Raw genomic sequence first — 10,889 nt, forward strand, 5'->3', positions numbered from 1 at the left:
GCTGGCGGGCGGACGGGCGGGCAGTGGCGGCGGCGGACCGGCGGGGATGCCGGGACAGGGCGGGCGGTGGCCAGCGGGAGGGCGGCCGGGGCCGGCGGGGACGGGGTGCCGGGGCAGGCAGGGGCCGGCGGCGGGTAGCTGCGGCCGCGGAGCCGACGAGGACGGGTGAAAGCATCTAGGCCCCTAATTCGAGTTTTGGTAATTAATGACAAATATTTGTGGATTAACGATTTCATTTGAGATGATGAGTATAGGTTGATCCACGGATGAAAGAGATTTGGTTGTGAACGTATGGAGTTTTGGAGATGATGATCAAAGCTCGGGCTCAAGGCAAAGGTATAAAATAGGGCTTTTGCATTTTACCGGTTACAAGGCGCTTAATGGACGAAAAGTGACCGGATTTGTTGGATAGATAGCCGTACTATCAAGAGGGGTTGTGTACTCATGCTTGACGGGTCTTTAGTGCCATTTTGCTCAAAATGTCTAGTTGCATGCATGAGGGCTAACAGCGTTTTGAAAAGATTTGAAAAAGACTAAGTTTGAGAGCTGACTGAGTAACGGCGGACAGTCCGCGCCCGTTCCAGAGAGCTTGCAGAGTCTCTGGTGGGCTCGCGGACGGTCCGGCCCAGGTGGGCGGACAGTCCGCCACTGTATTTCAAATGTGTAACAGAAAGGGTGTCTGTCTTGTGTGAGCTTCAAAGTTGAACTGCGGACAGTCCGCCCATGGGGCGCGGACGGTCCGCAGGCTAATCTCAAAGTTGTTCCAGAGACGATGTTAGTCTCTGGTGGTGTGGAACTCTTAACTGCGGACGGTCCGCCACTGGGGCGCGGACGGTCCGCCAGGGCTTAACGGCTAGTTCTGACATGCATTTATTGCACTCTAACTCACTGGTTTATAACGGCGGACAGTCCGGTTTTTGAAACGCGGACGGTCCGCGACTTCGCAGAAAAGAGTGTAACGGCTAGTTTTTTGAGGGGTGTCTATATATACCCAATGCCCGGCCATTGGGTGGGTCTCTTGGCCATTTGGATAGCATTCTTGATACATTAGAGCTAAGGCATCCCTCTCACACACACTTGCTTAGAGAGTACATTCTTGAGAGTGTGAGAGCTTCCTAGTGCATTGCATCAAGAGTTTGAGCTTTGTGGCATTAGGGAAACTTCAAGCAAACGTCATCAACTTGTTACTCTTGGGAGTTGCCACTCCCTAGACGGCTTGGAGAAGTGGATTTCGTGGAGCTCCTCCAAGGAGATTGTTGAGGAGCCCCGATTTCGGTTGTGAGAGGTTTTGTGCTCACCTCACCGGAGTGGTGAAGAGCAACTCTAGTGGAATCGAGGTGTGGAGCGGTTCCTTGATTCTAGTCGGCTCAAGATCAAGAGGTTCTTGATAGAGGAGCGGTTGATTCTTGGAATCCACCTCAACGTGGATTAGGGGTGACCGGCAAGTCATCGACACCACGAGATAATTTCTTGTGTCAAGCTTGGTTACTTTTCTTGCTCATTTTAATACTTGCTTTTACTTTGAGCAATTTACTTTACTAGAGCTTGACTTGTCTCTTGTCACCTTAGGTTGCAAACCCATCTAGAGATAGTAATAGCATGACATATGGCTTTTCCTTTGTTTCTAATTAAATTTCTCTAGTGTTGTTGGCTTTAGATTTTAAACCGCCTATTCACCCCCCTCTAGTCAGTGTTCTTGATCCTACAACGGGGCGGGCGGGGGCCGGCGGCGGGCGGCCGGGGAGGGCGCCGGGTGGCGGCTACGGGGCGGGCGGGGCGTGGGTCGGGAGGCGGGAGGCAGGAGGCCAGTGAGGGGTGCGGGACTGGGCTGGGGTTGGGGGATTAGGGTTTTGTTTGCTTGTTGGGCCTTGGGCCAGATAGAGTTGATGGGCTGAATGTGGATGAGGCCGGTTCTTTGGTTAACTGAGCCCAGGAACCGAACCGAACTGAGTATTTCAGTTCCTGAGAATCAGGAACCGAAGAAGAACCGAAATTCTCGGTTTCGGTTCGGTTCAACTCCGGTTCTCGGTTTTTTTGGTTCGGTCCTCGGTTCTCAGTTTTTTGTGCCCAGGGCGACTGTCAGCCAGATAGTTCCAACCGAGGAGAAACTATCTCCGCCCTTCTCGACCTCTCTGGGTGCTACAGTTGAGACAGGCGGAAGGAAGGCGAATCGTGCTCCCGTCGGCAAGATCGCCGTTCCCCTCCACTTCCGGTGGCCCTCTGGGCCTCGGATGTGTGGGGGAACGGTGCATCTTTGGCCGGCGGTGTAGATTAGGTCCTAGTATATCTAGGTTCTCGTTTCCGGGTGTCGTCGCCGAGGCGGAGGTGGCGATGGCGCCGTGGAATAAGTCCCTCCTCCCCCGACCCCGCTTCGTCTGCGCTCACTCCGGCGCCGTCGAGGGGTGTGTGAGGGCGGAGTTGTCTGGTGCTGGAGGCCCCGCCATGGCGTGGTTTCTTCCAGTTCTGGAGTACTCCGTTGTAGGAGTCCGTCCGTCATCAGCAGATTGCCTAAGTATGTGGCAAGCGTTGATGGCGCGATGCAGTAGGCCAGCTGTTGGGTTCATGGATGTCCGGGTGGTGGGCTTGTGCATCTTTCTCGCCGGCTTTCCTCTGCGTGCTCAAGCCCAAGGTCAGGTTGGCTCGGGGTGCGTCCCCGGCCGATGTATCTTCAGTGTTCACCTCTGATGCGGCTCGTTTGAAAGCCTTTTGACAATGGAGTTCCTCCTGATCTTGGTGTTCGTGCTGCTTTCTTCTTTCACCGGTGCGTTCTCGCCTGAGGAAGAAGATGAGCAGTGCCGGACAGTTGTGGCTCGTGGCTCAGAGGGTCCTTGGGACCGATGTGTAATTTTTCTCTTCTTTGGGGTCCTCTTTGCAAAATTTGGTGGACAGCTGTGTCCTCTGTGTCGGTCTAGGAGGTTCTCGTGTCTGTTTGGTGTGGTGTACGTGGCTTTTGTTTAATACAGATATGATTATAAAAAAAAAGATAGTTCCAACCGAACAGGGCGACTATTTAAGATGCGATATATCTTCTTCCGTGTGTTTTATTGTTTAAAAATTAGTTTAAATTTTTGAACTAAAAACTATTAGGAAGCTCGAGCTCGACTCGACCCTAGTCCTAAGTTTCATATCATCATATAGAACGAATTTTGAGAGTGAACTTTAGGGATGGGGTATCCGGTGGCTACAGGACGGAACTGAGGTTATTTCGACCATTCGAGTTAGCTAGACAATTTTCGGCTCGCTCTGAAAAATGTTCATGTCTACTAGGTTATTTCGACCATTCTTATCAGGTGAAAGCAGTGGCGGATCTGGAAATAACTAGAGGGAAGGCTGATTTCTTCTTCCTTTTTTCTTTCTCTCCTTCTTCCTTCTTCTTTCTTCTCAAAAATGAAGAAGGGGCTCAAGGGGGCTCCATGATTTTTTGAGGTCTAGGGGGGCTGGAGTGCTGCCTCCGCCACTAGGTGAAAGTTCTTTCAATAATTTCCCTTCTTCTACAAAATTCTCCCAAAACTCGTAACTACAACTATTTTACATTTCATCTCACTTGCTCGCTGCTAGCAGGAGTTTTTCCAGGAAGGGTCCCAAGTCTCAAAGACAAACCGAAGATTCCGAGAAATCTCAAAAGCCACAGCACAAAAGAAAAAAGAAAAAGAAAAAGAAAAAGAAAAAGAAAAGGAAAATGGAAAGATCTGAGAAGCTTCAACTTCAGACATGACTCCTTGAGCTCTTGGACGTCTCGAGCTCTTGACCCAACTCGCAAGCCACGACAAAGGCGCGCGAGGGCACCCTCCCCCTCCGTCGTCCTCGCCGTTTCGCCCCCCCCCCCCCGCATCACTCCCAACTCCCAAGCCGATCGAAACCCTAGGCTGTAGGCTCCCAGGGATCCCCCACGCGATGTCGGACGTCACCGCCGACTCGGCGCAGAGCCGCCGCTCGCCGCCCCCGCCGTCGCCGGCGCCGTCGATGGCGCGCTTCCAGCAGCAGCCGAGCGGGCGCCAGCCGCCCCCGCCGGGCGCCGACCCCTTCGCCTTCGGCGTCGTCGCCTTCATCGGCATCTGCTTCGTCCTAGTGAGTGGCGACCACTGACCTCTCCCCACCCTCCCTAATCCTGTAATCCCCGCCCGTTTCCGTTCTGTTTCGCCCGATCGCGAGTTGGTGGGTGTCTAATCGCGCGTGCGCTCCTGATCGGCTGGTCACGGAGGTCGGTCGGTGGGGCTGTGGTGTGGATTCGCAGTGGGACCTTGGAGTTTACATTTAAATGGTTGCTGGTAGGTCGTTGCTTGTTGGGGTTTAGGTTTGGTGCGTTGGGGATTACGGGTGCTGATTTATGGGTCATCACATTGTGTGTAGGTGATGCAAATGCCTGAATTAACTGGGCAAGTGATATGATCGGAGTGGTCTCGGTCAGGGTTGGGGTCAGAAATGGAGTTGGGCTGGGTCTGAACCAATGGAGATTGATCTGATGTATGAGTTGCATACTCTAATTCGGAGATGCATGGTCTGATTTTCACTATATACAACATGAAGGTTAGCGGGCTGGATCCGGGCTGCGGCACTCCCAGCCCGGTTCCTAGATCCACCCCTGGTCTCGGCTATCCATTGCATCTGCTAAAACGAGTTCATGCTTGTGCCTTGCAGCTTGCCACATTTGTTAGGGAAACTGTGATTTTAGATACTGCTAATGCTCCTAACGTCCACATATTTAGCGCCAACACACTTTAGGTCCAAATTGCATCAATTTGGCCCTGCTGCCTGTTGCGGTATCTTTTATGCAACAGTTTGCAACTATTGGCTGTATGGGCCTGTTCACCATTTCCATCCTGTATTAATCTTAGTGAAAATGAAAAAGAATATGAAGATGATATGGGACTGCACCTTACCATGTTCATTTAAGCTATGAAGAGTGATCGAGGGAAGGTGGTACTTTCAATTGGCACCCGTTTTTCTTAGAGTATAAATGGAGTTTGTAGAACAGCCATCACCCAAATATTTGTTCTTGTCAAATGTGTCAAAGGATCTATTAATTGCGATACCATTTAAAAGTTTAAAATGTTTATTTGGTTATGCTATTTGCCTATTTCTATGTGTATTTGTTGGGTGATTTATTTTAATCCCGTGACTTGTGTTACCCAGATAGGAATTTTTTTAGTTTCACTGCCTCCTCTACCCTACTATGTATTGGTTGGAGTAGGTTGATCTGCTAGTGTACAGTGCATACATCTCTTTCTCTAATTGAGGAAGCATACTATTGAACTTTTTGGTATTAACCTTGTGTTTTGGTACATATGCAGATTTCACTCTCTGTTCCATCAAGCGTTCTGCATCAAGTTCCTGAAGGACATGTTGGGGTATACTGGAGAGGAGGTGCTCTTCTGAAGACAATCACTCCTCCAGGTACTTCCTTATTATTGTCATCCTCCTTTTCATTTTGTTTGAATGCATCTTTATTAACCTTTTTAATCTGCTTCTAGGGTTTCATCTGAAGCTCCCTTGGATCACCCAGTATGAGGCAATACAGGTTACACTTCAAACTGACCAGGCAAGTGATACTCTTTGCACTTTGTTTTCCATCCTATGTTTGCACTAAAACTGTAGTTCAGTTCACCTGCAAATGTTCTGTTTATTCCACTCAAACAAAAAGCCTGTTTCTCTTTATTTGGATCACACCTTGTTTGATTTTTTAACATATAAATTGAAATGTTAATATTTTGTATTTCAGATGAGTTAATGATATATTTAGATTTAATCCACTAAGGGTGCTCATATGTTTTAGAAATATATTTATTCTGTTTGTGAAATATATTTATTCTGTTTGTGATGATAAACCAGGTCAGAGATATTCCTTGTGGAACAAAAGGTGGTGTTATGATAAGCTTTGACAAGATTGAGGTATAGTGCTACCTTTCTTTTTATTATAACTTCTTTTAACAACAAAGACCATCTGTCTATTTCTGAACTGCTTGACACTGACTGTTGCACATGCAGGTTGTGAACCGCCTCCGTAAAGACTATGTGCATGAAACACTACTCAATTATGGTGTGCACTATGACAAGACATGGATATATGATAAAATTCATCATGAGATAAACCAGTTCTGCAGTGCTCACAGTTTGCAGCAAGTTTACATTGACATGTTTGATCAGGTTGGTTAATTGTTCTAGTGAAACAACTTCTGACTGCTTTGTACACAGGCGTGCAATGTAGAAAACCTAATACCTGTATCTACGGTTCCTCTTCTGCCAAAATTTTCAGATTGACGAAACAATGAAAGAAGCTATACAAAGAGACTGCACACGCTATGCTCCTGGAATTGAAATCATCAGTGTTCGTGTTACAAAGCCAAATATACCTCCTAGCATTAGGAGAAATTTTGAACTTATGGAGGAGGAGCGTACAAAGGTATGTACCAGATCGCATGTTTCACCTGTACTTTTCAAACATTCATGGGCAGTTCATGTGGACTGTTAAAGTTCTAGTGTCATTGTTGAGGACAGAACTTGTGCTATTGATGTCATTGCACATATACAAGGGTTAAATAGTGATTTCTGTAATTGATAGTAGGGTTCTTATTTTGCAATTAGCTGAAATGGAAAGTCACATAGTTGAAGTCTACTAGTTTCTGAGGTGATTCATGGACACCTTTTTTGAGGGGCTGAATGCATGTATGCCTAGTGGCACCTCAGTACTAAAGTTCCATTCATGTTTTTGTTCTATTATCTTTAAAGCAGTTATGTTTATTTAGATCACTGAACTTTATTCAAACCATTTTATTCATCTTTAGATAAATACCATACCACTGGATAGTTTAGTGAGACTAACTTAAATACTTGAAGATAAAGTGCATGCCATACTTACATGAATGAAATCATGTTGATTTAGGCTGTCCGCAGTGGGTACTGGGAACCATCCGGTGCCCAGTACTCCAGTGAGAACTTAGCGTTTTTTCCCCGCAGCGGGGGACGCTAAGCCATACGGAAAAGTGGCGTTCGGGCGCAGGTATTGAATTCCCAGGGGAGAGAGCGGAGGGATGGTATCGGCCACGTCGGCTTGTTCCCGCCGCCTGCTCCCAACCGCCCTGTCGTGATGAGCCCTGCTCCGCCGTGCTCGGAGGGAGGCCGCCTGCCCGCACGGAGCTCGGAGTGGCCAGATCCGGCCGCCGCGGGAGCTCGGGGATGCCTCGCCGCCGAGGGAGCAAGGGAGGGCCGCCGCACTGTGCCCGCCCATGGAGGAGGATGGGGAGCAGAGGGAGGGAAGGAAGGGAGCACGGTGGCCCGTCCCGTGCGCTCCGCCAACGCCGCCGCCGTGGCCACCACCGCGTGCCCGAGCTTGGAGGCCGGGCCGCCACTGCCCGCCGCCGCGCGCCATGGCGAGGGAGGGGCCGCGCCCTGGACGGCGGCGGAGGGAGCAGGGAGCTCGAGGGCCGCCGCCGCCGCCACGCCATGGCCTGCTTCCCCGCGGACACCGCCGAAGCAGGGGAAGGGGGAGGGAGGGAAGGAGGGGGAGGAGGGGTCCCGGCGCTCCTGGGAGGAGCCGGTCGAGCTGCGCAGCGCCGCCGAAAGACGCGCAGGCAGGAGGAGGGAGGAGGGGCGCCACCGGCCGCGAGGGAGGCGAGGAGCCTGGGCGGCGGAGGAGAAGCAGGGGAGAGGAGGTGGCGGAGGAGAAGCCGGGGGCCGCGTTCGAGCTCCGCCGGCCGGGAGACGCGGCCGACTGCCCGCCGCCCAGTATAGGGGAGGGGTGGCGCGGCCCCGCGCTCCCGCCGGCGGAGGGAGCCGCGGACCGAGAGAGGCCCGGCCAGCGACACGGACGCCGCACCCGTCGGAGTGGGAGAGGAAGGGGAGCCGCCCGCCTCGTGTCACGACCTCCGCCCCGCTACGCTCGCCATGGCCGCCGCGCACCTCCACTGGCCACGCCGCCGCCTCGCCCGTGCGCCCAGATCCGCCCGCCGGCGAGGGAGGAGGGGCACCGCAGAGCCTCCACCTCGCCTCGCGCGTCTGCCTGGAGCAGGGGAGGGGGCGCCGCGCCTTGGCCTCCGCCGGGCGCCGCCGTGGCCGGGAAGGAGAGGAGGACGACTGCGCGCAAGGAGGGAGAGGGGCGGTGGAGGGGCCGCGCCGGCGAGGGAGTAAGCCCTCGCCGCCGCTGCGCGCGCTGCCCCGCCTCGCTGTCGCTGCCGCTGCTCCGCGGGGAGGGGCGCCGCCGGATGGAGCAGAGGAGCGGGGGAGAAAGAGAGAGAGAATGGGGAGGGGAGTGTTAAAAAGATTTAAAAATCTGACACGTGGGTCCATCCACTGGTAGTTGGTATAGAGTAGAGATATAAAGGGTGAACGAGTGCAGCGAAACTGAATGTAAAGTGAAGAATCTCGATGACCAGGCAAGAATATTCCTTTTAGGTGATGAATTTAGAGTATGACGAGTGTGGATAGCCTTAGTACTGCAAAAGCACAATGCTCATTTAAATCAACTTATCAGTTTTAATTGAATGTATATGTCCTATATGCGTAGGCACTGATTGCTATTGAGAAGCAAAAGGTAGCAGAAAAGGAGGCAGAAACACAGAAGAAGATTGCGCTATCTGAAGCAGAGAAGAACGCACAGGTGAGCAAGATCCTGATGGAGCAGAAGCTGATGGAGAAGGACAGTTCCAAGAGGCAGGAGCTGATTGACAACGAAATGTACCTTGCACGAGAGAAAGCACTGGCAGATGCAAACTACTACAGGCATGACTGGCATTATTATATTCCTTTTCGAATTTGTTCTGATCATGCATCATGCCATTTTGATACTTCTACTGATAGCTGAATTTGGGTTGGGTTGTGCAGGATCTTGAAGGAAGCTGAGGCTAATAGGCTCAAACTTACACCAGAATATCTTGAGCTGAGGTTCATTGAATCCATTGCCAATAACTCGAAGATCTTCTTTGGTGAAAAGGTACATACTCCGGCTTCCTAGTTCTCATTTTTGTTTTGTCTTGCTCATATTTCCTGAAGTCTTGTGCTGAACTGTGAACTTCACTTCTCTGCAGATTCCAAACATGATCATGGATCAAAGGTTGCTTAAGAACTACCTTGATGATGTTTCGAGGAAGGACCATTCCGAATTATAGAAGCTTCTTTCCGTGAATCAGAAGCAGCCGGAGGCTATTTTTGTGACCCCACGTGGTAGATAGGATAGGAATCCCAGGAAGCCGCTAGGAAGCCACAGAAAGGAGGGGAGACATCAGGAGTCGCCTCTAAAGATGAGAACTGGGCAGCTGGTCGTCTGCAAGAAAACATTTGGTTTATTTCTTTGTGTAGTGGTGTTAGCGTTAGCATAGATGGAGCAATCTGCAATCGGCTGACATTGATGCTACCATCAGACACTGTTGGGCTTGGACGTGTTGTAAACGGGTGGCTAAGGTCACTCGTTTCTACTCCATATATGTTATTACGTAATAAGGGAGGCACGTGAGGTTAGATGTTAGCGTAATTATATTATTATTATGTGACCTCTAATTTTTTTACGTATTACCTAAACTGTTTAGGGAGACGCGTGCGGCTCACGTAAGACCCCGATCCCTCTTCCTCTCTAATGTGCGGCGCTGACCCTCTTCATGGAGGAGGGGGTAAGAAAGTGCAGGGACCCACCCGCCTCTTCAACTTTTAGAACAATCCATGCGATAGTTTGGCGCGGTACGCTGCAGCAAGCTCCTCACTGAGTGTAAGGAGGAAGGAGGCCATAGTTGTGGCGCGGTACGCTGCAGCAAGCTCCTCATTGAGTGTAAGGAGGAAGGAGGCCAGATAGCAACAGATGTTTTTTCTTTAATCAAAACATATCTGTATTGATGTATCCAACAGGTGTTTTGCAAATAGACTCCTAACAAACAACAAAATTACATTTAAATTCCAAGAACCTTCTGCACCTCCAATCCTCCGGAGCCAGATTCCGCCGGCCACCGCTAGAAGCCACCAGAATCAATCGCCGGTTCGCTATCTTCCCCAGATCAAGAGGAACCCTATTGCCACAAGGCTTTAAAAAGAGTCGCAGTAAACACTTACCCACACAAATGAGATGAAGGCGTCGCCAATAGCCCATCGACCAGGGCTGCACCCCGAGCTTCTCTGATCCTGGACCGAAGCTCGCCATTGACGACTGTCGCCGTCTAGGGAAGATTGAGTTTGGTCCAACCACCAATCATCCTTAAATCCCCCACCATGCACTGCATCCATGAAACAGAAGTCCTATACCTCTGGTGCCCACCGGAGGCAGAGTCGAACCAGGGTTGGCCTTCTCTACAGGAGCTCCACGCAGGGAGCCCCTCCTCCATGGGCTCGCCGGCAACACCGGAGAGAAGCACCACCAGGACGAGAAAGAGCCCGAGAGGACTTATTCCCTCTCAGCGCCGCCGCTGCCACCGTCTCGTCGCCGATGCTGGAAAACCTAAACCTAGATCTACTAGGACCTAATACTCTACACCCTTTGTCAACCGATGAGAGCCTAGCAGTCTCTGCCACCTCTCAACGACCATTAGGCCATCAGAGGCGGAAGAGATCGCCGTCTCCACCTGCGACGACCTCGACTCTATTTTTCCCCGCTCTCAACAACTGTAGATGCTCGAGAGGGTTCGGGAACGGTGACCGTAGAAGAGTGTGCCCACCGCTCTAGGGATAGATGGCCTTGCCAGAGCCATCCGCGACGGGTTCCAGCTGGGGGCGAGTCAACGAGCTAGACAGTGGTAGTGAAGCCGATCCGGATGCCAACAGTGGAGGAGATCAAGGGGCAGGACATCTAGAACAATTGCACGGTCCACGACATCGTCGGTGGCGTCATGGGTGATAGGGTGACCGACACTCCTCTCGAGCTCGGAGGCTCCTACTTTGTTTACTTTTCTTTTCACCGGTGAAGAAGTTTTGCA

General features: G+C 51.2%; 1 protein-coding gene across 1 annotated transcript; it reads left to right on the forward strand.

Moving 5' to 3' along the window:
- Window positions 1-3,695: 3,695 nt before the first annotated feature.
- Window positions 3,696-9,466, forward strand: LOC120652039 (erlin-2-B-like). Its single transcript, XM_039929728.1, has 9 exons — window positions 3,696-4,068; window positions 5,292-5,394; window positions 5,472-5,539; window positions 5,830-5,889; window positions 5,986-6,144; window positions 6,254-6,400; window positions 8,501-8,715; window positions 8,818-8,926; window positions 9,021-9,466. Exons 1-9 carry the CDS (start codon window positions 3,895-3,897, stop codon window positions 9,099-9,101), a joined length of 1,116 nt encoding a protein of 371 aa, XP_039785662.1. The 5' UTR covers window positions 3,696-3,894; the 3' UTR covers window positions 9,102-9,466.
- Window positions 9,467-10,889: the final 1,423 nt, after the last annotated feature.

Source organism: Panicum virgatum, chromosome 9K (assembly GCF_016808335.1).
Source record: "Panicum virgatum strain AP13 chromosome 9K, P.virgatum_v5, whole genome shotgun sequence".
Lineage (NCBI taxonomy): Eukaryota > Viridiplantae > Streptophyta > Magnoliopsida > Poales > Poaceae > Panicum > Panicum virgatum.